The sequence below is a fragment of the Cajanus cajan genome, chromosome 9 (genome assembly GCF_000230855.2).
Source record: "Cajanus cajan strain Asha chromosome 9, NIPB_CcT2T_4, whole genome shotgun sequence".
NCBI classification, from domain to species: domain Eukaryota; kingdom Viridiplantae; phylum Streptophyta; class Magnoliopsida; order Fabales; family Fabaceae; genus Cajanus; species Cajanus cajan.
Genome location: NC_138525.1, coordinates 49,910,569 through 49,927,216, shown reverse-complemented (window position 1 = coordinate 49,927,216; position 16,648 = coordinate 49,910,569). Strand labels below are relative to the sequence as shown.

The 16,648-nt window shown below is 36.9% G+C and overlaps 1 protein-coding gene across 1 annotated transcript; it reads left to right on the top strand.

Annotated features, from left to right (window-relative positions):
* The first annotated feature begins 237 nt into the window (after positions 1–237).
* Positions 238–2,060, top strand: LOC145952141 (uncharacterized). The gene is made up of 5 exons (XM_083064371.1): positions 238–360; positions 607–1,067; positions 1,266–1,336; positions 1,448–1,530; positions 1,629–2,060. The coding sequence occupies exons 1-5, from the start codon at positions 238–240 to the stop codon at positions 2,058–2,060; spliced, it is 1,170 nt and encodes a 389-aa protein (XP_082920497.1).
* The last annotated feature ends 14,588 nt before the right edge of the window (positions 2,061–16,648 follow it).

The following is a 16,648-nucleotide window of genomic DNA, read 5'->3' as shown; positions in this document are numbered from 1 at the left end:
TCTGTGTGGTGCTGTGTTGAGATGTGTGTGACGGTCAGGCGGGTCGTTATACTTTAGTGGTATCAGAGCAGTTCAAGTCTAGTGGACACTCTGTGGGGGTGGTTCCTTTAGGCTTTTGTTGTGCTGAGCTCTGTGTTGTGTTGCTTTGCTGTGCTGATTTCTTTGTTGATTATTGTGTTGTTGTTTGTAGTTTGGTTTAGTTATTGTATACTGAAGGTGCTATTACTTTTGTAGACAATGACTAGAACCAATGAGCAGATAACCCGTGCCATGGTGATAATGGCTATGGCTATGCAGCAACAAAATGCTTATTTTGTTAGGATGGATGCTGATAGAATTGTAGCTGGTGCAGCAAGGCCTGTGGGGTCATAGGAAAGCCGAGATCTAGCTGAGTTCCAGAAATATCATCCTCCACAGTTCTAGGGAGATGTAGACCTAGAGGTAGTTGACCACTAGATCTGTGAGCTGGAGAAGATCTTTACTGTGTTAGGATGTTCTCAAGAGAGGAGGCTGGCATATGTTGTCTACATGCTAGTTGGAGAGGCTGAGCATTGGTGGAGGGGCACTCACCATATGCTGACTGCTAGAGGTGTTGTCGTGGACTAGGAGTGCTTCAGGAGGGTGTTTCTAGAGAAGTACTTCCCGAAGAGCGTGAGGCACGCTAAGGAGGCCGAGTTCATGCGGTTGCACCAGGGAGGAATGTTTGTATCTGACTATGCGATGAGATTCGAGCACCTGACTCGTTTCTACTTGCAAGCTATTTCTGAGGTCTGGAAATGCAGAAAATTTGCTGAGGGATTGAAACAAGAATTGAAGAGGGTGGTGGTGCCTATGGCCATCATGGAGTTTTCGACCTTGGTGGAGAAGGCGAAGGTTGTGGAGCGGTTGGAAGGTGGCAACCGTGTGACTAAAACTGCTAAGGGACCAGCTGGGTCTAAGAGAGGAGGAAATCAGAGGAAGCCATATGATAGGCCCCAACTACAGCAAGGGGGTCCTGTCATTAGGCAACTTGTTGATGCTGCCAGAGGAGGGAGACATGGTGGAGGTGCCACTCTCAAATGCTACAGGTATGTTGGACCCTATTTTGTCAATGATTGTCCACACACGGAGAGTCAGTATTTCAGGTGCCATCAGATAGGTCATGAGTCGACAAACTATCCCGCCAGAAATAGATCGGAGACGGGTGCTCAGAGAGGTGATGCCCAGAGAGGCGATGCCCAGAGAGGCGATGCTTAGAGGGGTGATAGACCTATTACTGCTGGCAGAGTAATCGCTTTGACTGGGGCTGAAGCTTCTACTTCCTCAGATCTTGTGAAGGGGAAATGTAAAGCTGCTGGTAAGGATGTGATGTTTCTGTTTGACTCTAGAGCTTCTCATTCCTTTATTTCATATGCATGTGCTGCTATGCTGGGTGTGCTAGTGTGTGACTTGAGGTTGAGACTGCTAGTGTCAACGCCCGCTTCTACTTCGATAGTTGCTTCTAAGCTGTGTGCTGGTTATCCAATTGTTGTGAATGAGAAAAGGTATAAGGTGAACTTGATCTGTTTGCCTTTGGTGGACATTAACATAATCTTAGGGATGGATTGGTTGTCTGCCAATCGCATCCTTATAGATTGTGCCAATAGCAGGTTGATCTTTCTCAAGTGGAAGAAGAGCTGTTGATTTCAACTAGCCAAGCTAAGTCATTATTGAGGGATGGAGCAGAGTGTTGTATTCTGCTTGCTGCCATGAGTGTGGAGACCGAGAGGGTCATTGCTGAGATAGATGTGGTGAGAGATTTTGCTGAGGTGTTCCCGAATAAGGTGCTTGGGTTGCCTCCTACTGGGGAGATAGAGTTCAGCATTGACTTAGTTCCAGGTGCGAGGCCAGTGTCAGTGGCTCCCTATAGGATGGCCCCAGCTGAGCTGGTTGAACTGAAAGGTCAGTTGGAGGACCTGTTGAAAAAGCAGTTGGTGCGACTGAGTGTATCGTCGTGGGGTGCTCCCGTGTTGTTGGTGAAGAAGAAGGATGAAGATAGTCGACTGTGTGGATTACCGACAGTTGAACAAGTTGACCATTAAGAACAAATATCCACTTCCCCGGATGGATGACTTAATGGATCAATTGAGGGGAGCATTGATTTTCTCGAAGATTGACTTGAGGTCAAGATATCACCAAATCAAGGTGAAGGAGGGTGACATACCTAAGACCGCTTTCAGGACTAGGTATGGTCATTATGAATATTTTGTGATGCCGTTTGGTGTGACCAACGCCCCGGCAATGTTCATGGATTACATGAACAGGATCTTCCGGCCCTTCTTGGATAAATTTGTGGTGGTGTTTATTGATGACATTCTGATTTATTCAAGGATCCCAGAGGAGCATGGAGAGCACTTGAGGTTGGTGCTAGAGATTTTGAGGGCGAAGCAGTTGTATGCCAAGCTTTCAAAATGTGAGTTCTGGTTGGAAGAAGTGAAGTTCATGGGACATGTAATTTTAGTTGAGGGGATTGCTATTGATCCGGCTAAGGTGGAGTCGGTGTTGTAGTGGGAGCGTCCAAGAACTGTCACTGATATCCATAGTTTTGTGGGTCTAGCAAGTTACTATCGAAGGTTCATTGAGGGATTCTCCAAGATAGTAGCGCCTCTAACCCAATTGACAAGGAAGAAATAGCCGTTCATTTGGATAGATGCCTGTGAGCAGAGTTTTGATGAGCTGAAGAGGAGGTTGACTACTTCTCCTGTGCTGGTGTTGCCCGACTCTGGTGAGCTGTTTGATGTGTATTGTGATGCTTCTCACCAGGGTTTGGGGTGTGTGCTGATGCAGAACCAGAGAGTAGTGGCATATGCTTCAAGGCAACTGAAGAATCATGAGAGGAATTATCCTACTCATGACTTGGAGTTAGCAGTAATTGTGTTTGCCTTGAAGATATGGAGGCATTATTTATATGGTGCTCGGTTCAGCGTCTTTAGTGATCACAAGAGTTTGAAGTACTTGTTTGATCAGAAGGAGCTGAACATGAGGTAGAGGCGATGGATGGAGTTTCTGAAGGATTATGATTTTCAGTTGATCTATCATCATGGGAAGGCCAATGTTGTGGCAAATGCGTTCTGTAGGAAATTCATTCACATGTCTAGTATGATGGTGAAAGAGATGGAGCTGGTAGACGAGTTCAAAGATTTGAACCTCTGTGTGGAGCTAGCTCAAGATCACATTAATTATGGGATGATTACCATAACTAGTGAGTTCTTGAGGCAGGTTGGATTGAAACAGTTGCAAGATGTGGAGTTAGTGAAACTTCTTGGTTTGCTGGGTACCGAGATGGCTGTTGGTTTTGAGCTGGGCGGAGATGGAATCTTGAGGTTTAAGGGCAGAATTTGCCTACCTCATGATGCTGAGCTGAAGAAAGCTGTGATGGAGGAAGGCCATAAGAGTAGACTTAGCATACATCCTGGTATGACTAAGATATACCAAGACCTCAAGAAGACTTTCTGGTGGTCTGGTATGAAGAGAGAGATAGCTGAATATGTGGCGGCCTGTCTGACCTGTCAAAAGGCGAAGGTGGAGCATCAGAAGCTGAGTGGGTTGATGTAACAGATAGAGATTCCGGAATGACAATGGAATAGTATCACTATGGGTTTCATTGTGGGGTTGCCTAGGTCGGCTAAGAATAGTGATGCTATTTGGGTGATTGTTGATCGGTTGACCAAGTGTACACATTTCTTACCTGTCAACATCAAGTGGTCCTTGGAGAAGCTGACACAGTTGTATGTGAGGGAAATAGTACGGTTGCACGGGGTACCTTTGTTGAGATTTCCGTTGAAACACTTTTGTTATAATTTTAAATCAGTTTAATTCTATCAACGGTCTCAAACACGGCAAGTATACCGGTCGTTCAAGTAGTAAAAATATCGTATCCACAGGGATTAGAAGGTAAAATAAGCATTTATTGACTATTCGTGACTAAAGAATGATTCCAATTTCATAGTTTGTCATGCGAATTCAAGGTTATGACTATTGGAATGTTAAACTACAAAAATAATTGATTGTGAGTGGAAAAGGTTAGGGATGGTATAATGGTTTTGTGAGGTTGTGGGGGTTAGATTTCACCAAACGTTAAACTAATGAATCCTTAATCTCTTGTTACATACATTGCTTAGTCAACCCATAAGTTTACTCAAACCTAATCCCTTAGAGAAAGAGCCTAGGTGCGAATATTGAATATCAATCCCTTGAGTACCCAATACCTACACCCGCATTACAGATTAGGGTTTAAGACTACTAATGGGTCAAACTCTATCCCTAGATACAATCTCCACTAGGCATATGTTCCAGAACTAGTTTCAATGGTATTTCCCAATACTCAATGGAACCTTAAATCATGCAAAGGGTGATCAATCCAAAGCAAGCATTAAGCATAGAAACGTACACAACAAAGAATGAAACAACATGTATATATATCATTAAAAACGTAAGGATTACAATAGAGTACGTTGGTTACATCTAACCCCACAAAAATGGGTAGAACCACTCAACAATGAGGGTAAATACAAAATAGAGATGGAGGGAGAAGTGAAGAACCGAAGGAAAGATTCACACACGAACGATCCCAAGCCCTGGGAATCCCTTCCACAGCTCTTGGAGGCGCCCCTGCGTGAATGAGGGAGAAACCCTCGAAAATGGCTTCAAATACGAGCTTGGGGAGATCAGATTAGGGTTTCGCGCCCGGTGCATAATTCTTCGCGCCCGGCGCAGGTCCTTCCAGAGAAGTCAAGCACTCTCTGTCTCAAAACAAGCCCGACACAATTCCTTTTGCGCCTGGCACAGTATAACTTGCAGAGATGAGATACTCTGTTTCGGTCACGCCCGGCGCGGGTCATCTTGCGCCCGGCGCAATCACTCTTCTCTGCTCCTTAGCTTCTTTAGTTTCCAATCCTATGGGTCTTCAATCCTCAAGTCTCTAGCTCAATACCTGCACAAAAATGAGGTGTATTAAGGTATTATTAGCTAAATTTGGGTTAGTTATATCTGCACACAAAATAAACCAAAAAGAGAACAATTATATTGCAATGGTTCAGAGGATGAGTGGAATTGTTCAATAAGTCTCATCCAAAAAGAGGTAAAATTGAGACTTAACAACTCCCCCAAACTTAGAACCTTGCTTGTCCTCAAGCAACAGGTAATTAATCTAGCAGATAACAACCAATGCAAGTGTGTCAAGTTCTACATCCCAGTTCACTTGTATTTTCCTTTCGCAAACATGAACCTCAGATGAATTTCCAATCACAATTATTGCAATAGAACATGACAAGGTGCAAACAAAGGTTTCAAAAGAGATCAAAGAGCTGAGAAGAGTAATGACTATCTGTGTATGCATCCTCACTAGGAAAATGTTTCTCTCTATGCACACTAGTGTATCAGGGTGAGTGTTTCTCTCTAGTCTACTACTCACGACACATGATTCAACTTTGCTCTTCGTTTCCAAATGAAACCAATGGTAAAACAAATGCAGGCACTTATCACAAGGTCTTTATTAGGGCAATCTGGGTAAAGCAGTAGCAAACTTATGGGTTTTCAAGGATTCAGGTTGCTAACAACTCCCCCAAACTTAGAACCTTGCTTGTCCTCAAGCAAAAGGTAATTAATCTAGCAGATAACAAACAATGCAAGTGAGTCAATTTCTACATCCTAGTTCACTTGTATCTTCTTTTCGCAAGCATGAACCTCAGATGAATTTCCAATCACAATTATTGCAATAGAACATGACAAGGTGCAAACAAAGGTTTCAAAAGAGATCAAAGAGCTGAGAAGAGTAATGACTATCTGTGTATGCATCCTCACTAGGAAAATGTTTCTCTCTATGCACACTAGTGTATCAGGGTGAGTGTTTCTCTCTAGTCTACTACTCACGCCACATGATTCAACTTTGCTCTTCGTTTCCAAATGAAACCAATGGTAAAACAAATGCAGGCACTTATCACAAGGTCTTTATTAGGGCAATCTGGGTAAAGCAGTAGCAAACTTATGGGTTTTCAAGGATTCAGGTTGCTATGGCTTAAGAGAGCAATTGAGATTTCTACAATGATATCCCTCTCCATACCCCAATACAACAATTCAGCACATGCCCTTGATCGGATCCAGCCATTAGCCTATATGTGATGCCTATTTACATTTTTGCATCATAATATTTTTTTTTGAATAGCTGACCACATACTTTCTTTTTCCCAAAATTCCCATTCTTCAACTCCCCCAAACTTGTTTGACGTCCTCAATTTGCTCTCTTAACCAAAGCAAGGGTTATGGTTAATTTTTCACAACTTGGGATAAGTGGAAGGTGTGGTGTTTAGGCTTAGAAAGGTATGGGTCAAGTGAAAAGGGAATATGGATTTTTGGCTTAGATGATTAACAAAATAAAAGAAATATGAATGCCTTGATCATAAGTGCACAACATAAGCAAACCACCAGGGGAACTCAAGCAAAGTCTATCATGCAACTTAAGCGTAGTTCACTCATCAGTATTTGGCTTAAACCTCACCCGGCTATGCATCAACAAATTATCAAACTCACCTCAGTTCTATGATCAACATTGAAACCCGTATGCAACTGGTCATGAACTAAAGATCTAACGTGACTTGAAAATGTCTAAGGTACACGCACCACAAATATCAAGCAAACCACAATCCAGAGTCGACCACAAGCAAAACAAGTATCAACAAGATTCAAAACCATGCTAAAGCAGAATATTCACAAAAAGAACCAACAGTAATCACCAAAAAGAAACTAGATATAAAAACAGTTAAAATACTGAAAATAAAAGACAGAAAAATAAATTGCAATAAACAAAGGTAAACTAAGGTAGGCTCCATCTGCTTCCATCTATGGGGTCTGGTCATCATCAGCAGCAGCTGCTCCACCATTATCAGCTTCGTTAGCAACAGTAGCTCCACTCCCCCAAACTTAGGAGCCTGGTCCCCAGGCCAACCAGTATATGCCTGAAAGTCCTGGTAACCAGAAGTGGTTGCGGAGTGTAATTATGAAAGAATATGGTGAGCACAAAATTTATACACAGTGATGACCAAGCAAATATAGGCAAAATGAAGAATATCCTTAGACCAAAATTAAGCACAACATGCATGCACACAGAAATGGACTATGACAATGCAACATAAAGCACACAAACAGAACATAAAGAAACATGATTGAAATAGATAAATATTGGCTGTCAGGAAGGTTGCGCCGGGCGCAGAACAGATGCGTCGGGCTTCGTATCAGTAAGGATCATCGAGGTTTCAAAATCTGATATCGAGCCGGGAGTGACTTAAGCCCGCCCGGCGTGGTGGGTTCTAGGGACCAAAAATTGAGTACTGAGCCGGGCGCAAAAGAGTTACGCCCGGCGTGTAGCCACTTACATGATCAATTTGCCTAAGTTTTCTTAAAGAGAAGGCCTTATCTCCACCCAGAAACAAAATTACCTCATCCTCATACTCCCAACAAGTTGTACCCTATATTTACCCACTCAAACATGATTCTAACAATTAACACATAACAAAGAACAACATATACCACAAAACAACATATAACACAAAACACAACACATAATGCAAAACAACACATATAACACAGAACAACATGCAACACAAAATCTAAAACACAGTTCAGATCTCTGGGTTGCCTCCCAGGAAGCGCTTGTTTACTGTCCCGAGCCTGACGGTGACCAACTTGAAGTGCTCTAATTCTCCTTCTCCTCCTGTTACTCTTGTTCCCTTTTTCCCCGTGTGCAACCTCATGATTGCTCAACAACGACTCAGAAGGATTGGTCAATCTAATTTGAATAGTACCTTGCATACAAGAGAAAGCTGAAGACTAGAGTACACAGGTTAGCTCCAACAATTCATTGCTAACATAAAAATAACAAAAACAATAAAGGATTAAATCACAAATAGCTACAAATACTAAATTTCCTTGCTAATCCCCGGCAACGGCGCCAAAAACTTGTTGAGATTTCCGTTGAAACACTTTTGTTATAATTGTAAATCAGTTTAATTCTATCAACGGTCTCAAACACGGCAAGTATACCGGTCGTTCAAGTAGTAAAAATATCGTATCCACAGGGATTAGAAGGTAAAATAAGCATTTATTGACTATTCGTGACTAAAGAATGATTCCAATTTCATAGTTTGTCATGCGAATTCAAGGTTATGACTATTGGAATGTTAAACTACAAAAATAATTGATTTTGAGTGGAAAAGGTTAGGGATGGTATAATGGTTTTGTGAGGTTGTGGGGGTTAGATTTCACCAAACGTTAAACTAATGAATCCTTAATCTCTTGTTACATACATTGCTTAGTCAACCCATAAGTTTACTCAAACCTAATCCCTTAGAGAAAGAGCCTAGGTGCGGATATTGAATATCAATCCCTTGAGTACCCAATACCTACACCCGCATTACAGATTAGGGTTTAAGACTACTAATGGGTCAAACTCTATCCCTAGATACAATCTCCACTAGGCATATGTTCCAGAACTAGTTTCAATGGTATTTCCCAATACTCAATGGAACCTTAAATCATGCAAAGGGTGATCAATCCAAAGCAAGCATTAAGCATAGAAACGTACACAACAAAGAATGAAACAACATGTATATATATCATTAAAAACGTAAGGATTACAATAGAGTACGTTGGTTACATCTAACCCCACAAAAATGGGTAGAACCACTCAACAATGAGGGTAAATACAAAATAGAGATGGAGGGAGAAGTGAAGAACCGAAGGAAAGATTCACACACGAACGATCCCAAGCCCTGGGAATCCCTTTCGCAGCTCATGGAGGCACCCCTGCGTGAATGAGGGAGAAACCCTCGAAAATGGCTTCAAATACGAGCTTGGGGAGATCAGATTAGGGTTTTGCGCCCGACGCATAATTCTTCGCGCCCGACGCATAATTCTTCGCGCCCGGCGCAGGTCCTTCCAGAGAAGTAAAGCACTCTCTGTCTCAAAACAAGCCCGGCACAATTCCTTTTGCGCCCGGCGCAGTATAACTTGCATAGATGAGATACTCTGTTTCGGTCACGCCCGGCGCGGGTCATCTTGCGCCCGGCGCAGTCACTCTTCTCTGCTCCTTAGCTTCTTTAGTTTCCAATCCTATGGGTCTTCAATCCTCAAGTCTCTAGCTTAATACCTGCACAAAAATGAGGTGTATTAAGGTATTGTTAGCTAAATTTGGGTTAGTTATATCTGCACACAAAATGAACCAAAAAGAGAACAATTATATTGCAATGGTTCAGAGGATGAGTGGAATTGTTCAATAAGTCTCATCCAAAAAGAGGTAAAATTGAGACTTAACAACCTTCCAGTATTATTTCAGACAGAGATCCGAGGTTCACTTCTAGATTTTGGCAGAGTCTACATCAAGCCTTAGGCACGAAGCTGAAGCTGAGTTCTGCTTATCATCCGTAGATGGATGGTCAGTCAAAGAGGACAATCCAGTCCTTGGAGGATTTGCTGAGGGCTTGTGTGTTAGACCACTTGGGAAGCTGGGAGAAAGTCCTACAGTTGGTGGAGTTCACGTACAATAATAGCTTTCATGCTAGTATTAGGATGGCACCGTTTAAAGCCTTGTATGACAGGAGGTGTAGGACTCCTCTATGTTGGTATCAGGATGGTGAGTCAGTGGTTGTGGGACCGGAGTTAATCCTACAGACTATTGAGAAGGTGAAGCTGATTCAGGAGAGGATGAAGACTGCTTAGAGTATGTAGAAATCATATGCTGATAAAAGGCGAAAGCCTTTGGAGTTTGCTGAAGGGGAGCATGTGTTTCTGAAGGTGACCCCAACCTCTGGTGTGGGAAGAGCGCTGAAGGCAAGGAAGTTGACACCGAGGTTTGTTGGTTGTTATCAGATCATATAGCGTGTGGGTCTGGTTGCTTATCGGTTGGCTTTACCACCGTCTCTTTCAAACCTACACGATGTATTTCATGTATCCCAACAGAGGAAGTATGTCCATGACCCTGGTCATGTGGTTGAGTTCGATGATGTGCGGGTTAAGGAGAATCTGACTTTTGAGAAGTCGCTGGTAGCTGTGGTTGATCACAAGCTGAAGGAGCTGAGGGGCAAGTCCATTGTCCTGGTGAAGGTGTTGTGGGATACAACTACTGGTAAGACTACTTGGGAGGTTGAGCAGCAATACAGGGAGCAGTATCCGTTTCTTTTCCCAAGCAAGTCTATTTTCGAGGACGAAAATTCCTGTTGTTGGGGAGGTTGTGAGACCCGTTCTTATTATCCTTCTCTTCCTCTCTACTCACTTCACTCTCTTCTTCTTCCCCATTCACCCTCTCTTTGCCTTGCTTTTCATTTCTCTGAACCTTGGTGGCTTTAGGTGCTGAACTAGAGTCAGGTGGTGCTAGCTGAGGGTGAGCTGACTTCCTTCTCTCGTGTGCATTTCCTCAAGCTCGATCTTCTTCTCCGTTCTTCATCCGTTTTCTCTCATTCAAGCTTTTTCTTATTCCCAGAGCTCGGAATCGTCTCACCGAGGTAAGGGAAGCTAGGTTTTTGGCCGATTATGTTGGAAATGAGTTCTTAAACTCATTGTGTGGCTGATTTCTTGAAGATTGATGGCTGTGTGTGATGAAAATTCATTTTCGGGGTTTTCAGGGTTTTGATGAAATTTTGGAGTTTTTGATGATTTGTGGTTGCATGCTGAAAATGATGTGTTTGTCTTGTTGTATGACAAAAATGTGGAGTTTTGGGCCGATTGCATGTGTATGAATTTCTGATTTTTGCAGGTGTTGGTGAAAATTTTCGAACATGGTGAGTTGCTGCTGGATAACACACCAGGCGCAGTTCTTGGCGCTGGGCACGTGACCATTAGAGGGCTCCATTGGTCGAGCCCGCCGGGCACAAGTGGTGTGCGCCAGGTAAGCTTGAGAATAGGAGCCTCTGGATGGCTCACGCCGGGCGTGGTTTGGATCGTGTTGGGCGCGATATTAGTAGGAAACTTAGCTTTTTGGTTTCTAGTGTGGCGCCAGGCGTGACTACGTCTCACCGGGCGTGGAGACTCCTTGGGAGTCTCTACCAGAGGTGGCGCCAGGCACAATCGGTATTGCGCCAGGCGTGAGACCTTGGGGAAGTCTTTTCCTTCCCTATGCTGAGCGCGGGTTTAGCACGCCGGACGTGTGAGACCTTTTGGGGTCTTTGCCTCCTAGCACGCCAGACGTAATTGGAATTGCGCCGGGCGCGTTTGAGCCCTGATGCTCTCTGGTTGTGCCACGCCGGGCGTGACCATGAGTGCGCCGGGCACGGATGTGATCTTTGTTCATATGCTGATAATGGTTGATATATGCTAAGCGAGCTGTTAATTGATGACTGTTGAGCTGATTTATAATGTTGCTATGCTGTGAGTTGTTTAAGTTGTGCTGTATAATGTTGAGTTGTATTATATGTTGTTATTGTTGTGCTGTGTTGTGCTGCATGCTGATATAAACTGTTGTAGGTCGTAAGGCTGAGCTGTTATAGGCCATAAGGCTGAGCTATTGTAGGAGATCTCCGAGCTGATATGCGTGACGACGCATTGTGTGTTTACTGCTGTTCTGATGAATGATGTGATCGCTGTATATTTTATTTTATATATGTATGCTCTCGTCTGTGTGGTGCTGTGTTGAGCTGTGTGTGACAGGCAGACGGGTCGTTACAATAAAGAAATAAAAAAGTTAATACTCACTTAAAAATTAAAGAGAAGATATGTGTCATTTAGAAAAATCTCAAAAAAGATTAGTACAATTATCTATAATTTATATATTTATATATAATTTATTATAACTTTTAATTATATATAATAAATGTTTAACATTTAAAATTCACGAGATAAAAATATTAGTCATCTAATACATCATGATCAAAGAAAAATGATTGTAGGAATGGAACGAGTCTAAAGTTCAAATCCTACCTTCATCACTTTTACGAAGTCAATTTTGGTGTTGATTAGAGTTTTTTTTTTTTAAATGTAATTTTCAAAATAAATCACGGTTGACAAAAGATAAAGCTGAAATAGTTTTTCAATCAATTTCAAAACATTTTTATGTTCATTTAAAAAAAATAGATTTTTAAATTTTTTAAAAGAAAATTTTCACTTAATTAGTAATGACCATTTTTGTCATCATATAACTAGCACTAACATTATTATCATCGTTATCATTAATAACACTACCATGAACATCATTGTTGTTGTTACTGTCATTATTTCTTATTATTCTTTCTATTTTTTTCATAGTCGTTTTGACATTATTTTTTTGTTCTTTTTTCATTGTCACTTTTTTAAAATTAATTACTTATTAATTTTTTTCATTTTTATCTTTAATAATTAATGTGTGTTTATTGAATAATGTGTTTATTTATTTTCAATGTACTTATTTCTTCTCCAACTACCTAAAGAGTATAACAGGAAAATAAGTACTCCCTCCGTATTTTTTCATAGTCATTTAAGATTTTTGTACGAGACTTAAGGAAATGATCGATATTTTAATTTTCAAAAATATTTATTATTTACTTTCCTATTATACTCTTTATTTTTTTTCTTTTTATTTTTTTTGCATTCAAGTCTTGAGACTGTTGATTTGTGTACACTTATTGTTGTTATGCGTTTTTTGAGAAGTCCATGAATTAATGAATTAATTATTATAATACACATGTGAACTATAATCTACTCCATTTAATCACACTTTAAGTAAATTGTGTCTTTGGGTATCTTAATTCCTGAATGAATAATGTGGAAAGAAAAAAATTTAATGGATGAATAATATTGTTGGAAATATATTACCCTCATAACTAATGCAACATTAATTTCACATAGGTGGTTGTAGAAGAAATAGGCAGTACATTAGAAATAAATAGACACATTGTTTAGTAAACATATATTAATTATCAAGGGTAAAAATGAGAAAAAAAATTAATAAGTCATTGATTTTATAAAAGTGACAATGAAAAAAAATAAATAAAAATACTGCTAAAACGACTATGAAAAAAAATGGAGGGAGTAATAAATGTTTTGAAAAACTAAAATATCAATCATTTTCTTAATTCTTGTACATAAACCTTAAACGTCAAACAAAAAAAAATGGAGGGAGTACCTCTACTTGTAATAATGTCATCATCATTATCATTATTGTTGTCAACATCACCAATGACAATGTCACCACTACCATTACCATTAATTTTATTACTTGCATCGTTATATTATTATTATCATTGTTGTCACCTATTAATACCACTATCACTAACATCTACTTAGATATGCAACACATCCTTAAAACTAATTTAATTGGGATAATAAATTTTAAAGTGTGATTATTTAAAGAAAAAAAAAACAAAACATAATAAAAATAAATAAAAACTACTCAAACGTGTTTAAAGATTTAAATTGCAATTTAGAGACAAAATACAAGTATGGGATAAAATTTTGGATGGTGAAACTAACATTAGGATATAGTTTGGAAATTATACATGTGTAGGTCAAAATGTGCGAGAATAAATAAATTAGAGACATAATTTACAAATTTTGAAAGTTCAGAAAAAATATATAATTAAACTTTTTTCATTTTTAGGGACCAATTGCATCGATCATTACAATCTTAGAAATTAAATAGATTGATAATTTATAATTTTAGGAACCATTTTCTGTTTTGTTTATTTTAAGACCAATTTAATTGTCTATTGTAATTTTGAGAATTAAATTATTTTACGACTTTAGATATTTTTTCTTCACTCTATTAACTTTAGAGATTAATTTGACATATCAACTTTACAATTTTAGAACTAAATAATATTTCACTTATTAAAAAAATGTCAAAGACAATATTAAAATTCATCTTTTATTTTTTTCACCCTTTTCACTACAAGAAATGTTACATATAGTGACATACAAAAAGTGTCATTATAGGTACAATATATGTAGGTATATGTCTATTTGACATATAGTTATACATAATTTTAGTGTTGATTTTGAATGAAATTTAACAACATATTTTATGTGTCACTATAGCATATACCCATACTTTTTAATAATATATCAACATATATTGTAGTTATTGTGTGAGTAAAAATAATTTTTAGTGACATGTATAATGTCATTACAGGGTACTATATGACAATTTTCTTGTAATGTTTATATAATATTAATCACAAACATATGAATTAACTGACGTTAAATTATTTTCATACAATCAAAAATTTTGAATTCATAATATATATATATATATATATATATATAGTTGGACTAAATATCGAAAAATACTTTTATCACGAGTCTTATCCAACTTCAACAAAATATAATTGTAACCTACAAAAAGTACATATAATATTAATAATCGTTTGGCTTCAACGATTCGGATAGTACACAATGAAATGCATGAGTCAATCAGGATAATGAAATAAGTTAATAAATTCAAACTCGTACAATCAACAAATTATTTTGTTGAACGTGAGGAAAGAGGTTGGTTAAACTATAGAGCTATGTCTATATTGTTCTAGATTTGTGCTTATCTTTATTCAACATTAATAATCATTTGACACATAAAGCAAAATTCCGGTAAAAAAAATGTGTTAAGAAAAAATTAGAATAAGGGAGTGAGGGGAAGATCCTAAAGTTTCAAAAATCAAAAGTGGTTGGTGAAGCATAGAAGCTACTAGTAGTAAGCAAGTTGTGCAATGGTAATTAAATAATTAGTGTAAGGACCAAAGTATTTTCTTACTTCTTAGTAGGAACAGTCAACCTATTATAATTTGATTTTGACTGATGTGTTTGAATAAGAAAATATACTTATGCAATAATACACTAAATTTTTTTTTTTTTTTTTGTCTTCAATTAAACAAGGGTAAGAAGTGAAGGAAGAGAAGCGTGAGATAATTAGATTCATAACATGATAAAGAAAAATAAAGTATTATAAAAAATTATAAGATTTTATTGTAAAAATAATATAATCACTTGAGATTCTTATTTAGGAGCATCTTTGGGCCTTGTTCTTTTTTTTAATATAAATATAATTGATTAATTTCCTCCATTAATTTGAAAAATTAATCATAACGTCTTTATATGTAAAATTTCATTAAAATAGTAAATTGATTTTATATTTTAGAATATAGGTCATTTGGAGAACTATAATCACAAAATGATTAAAATGAGAATTAATTAAAAATACAATTTAAAAGTAAGAGTGATAATGTGAAGAATTTTTACACCATTATTCAATCATAACTTATGTATGTTAAATTAATTTATTTTATAATAATTATTTAACTATAATACTGCCTGAAAGATAAAATCATAATTAAATTAATAATATAAAAACTAAATAATTATTTTAGTTCTCAATTTTTTCATTGATTTCAAATTTGTCTCTATATTTACAATAGTTTCTTTTAAATTTTTAAACATATTATTCTATTTAATTTGGATGTGGTGAATTCGGAAAGATAGAATTAGAGACGAGAGAAATGGAAATGAGTTAAAGTTTTTATATTGTCGGAAACATTGGATGGATTACAAATTAAAGAAAAATAATGTTATGGGATTTGTATTAATGGAACCTACCAAAGAAATTTCCTTTATCAAGAGACATGAAATTGGCTATAAATGGTTGTACTCTAAAGGAAAAGCATCTATAATTTTTTTTTTAAGTTTTTAGATATGAAATAGTTTGTTATAACATAACAAAATTATAAATAAAAAATTTAAAATAAATGAAGGGGTAAAATATATAATTATTTTAAAAAAAATATTTTTTTTTTCTTCTACTCATCCAAATAAGTAGAGATTTTTTTTCCTTACACTTAATTCATTTATATTTATATATGTTTATCCAAATAGCAACTAACTAATTAGAAGAAGAAAAAAAAATATAGCACGTCTTTTTACGTTATTTTCTTTATAATTTTATCCATCATATTTTGTTTTCTCCAATTTCATTCTTAATCTTCAAGCAAAAGATTGAGGAGGGACTAATTAGCGTAATTATTTTTTTGATGTTTAATGATTTATATATATATATATATATATATATATATATATATATATATATATATATATATATATATATATATATATATATATATATATATAGTTTAAGGACCTTACAAAGAACTTTTTAAGTAAAATAATTAAGGTTTTGTTGTGCTTTTTACTCTATAATTTATTAATGGGCCGGGTGATTTTAATCTTTGTAATTTCAATTGCTCAAACCAAAATTTTACATTAATGAAATTCACGTATATAAGTTTTGCTAATGTGGCATGTTTAGGATAATGTGGAACTATTTTGTTGCTCAAAAATGAAGTTTGAAAAAAAAAATGGTAAATAATTAATATATTAATATAATATTATAAAATTGTATTATTTTATTTTTATTTTTCTTTTGATACTTTAATGACTGATATAAGATAGTATATTGTTGATGTAATAGTTGTTTATAATTTTAATAAAAATTTAAAATTGAATAACTTTTTAATAGTATATTTTACATTTTTTGTGTGTTTTATATCTAATAAATTAAAATGTTTTTTAATAATAACTTGAAAACTAATATTAATCTTTTTTAATTTTGTATTTCACTAAAAAAATTTATGATATCAATAATAATATCTTATTTCAGTCACTAAAATTTTTACTTTTAACATTATAT

Bases quoted from the DNA above. Each gene is read 5' to 3' on its own strand.
- LOC145952141 (XM_083064371.1), top strand. From the start codon at position 238: ATGACTAGAACCAATGAGCAGATAACCCGTGCCATGGTGATAATGGCT. The intron at 361-606 runs GTGGGGTCATAG...GTCGTGGACTAG, and splicing joins TAGCTGGTGCAGCAAGGCCT to GAGTGCTTCAGGAGGGTGTT. The intron at 1,068-1,265 runs GTATGTTGGACC...TACTGCTGGCAG, and splicing joins GCCACTCTCAAATGCTACAG to AGTAATCGCTTTGACTGGGG.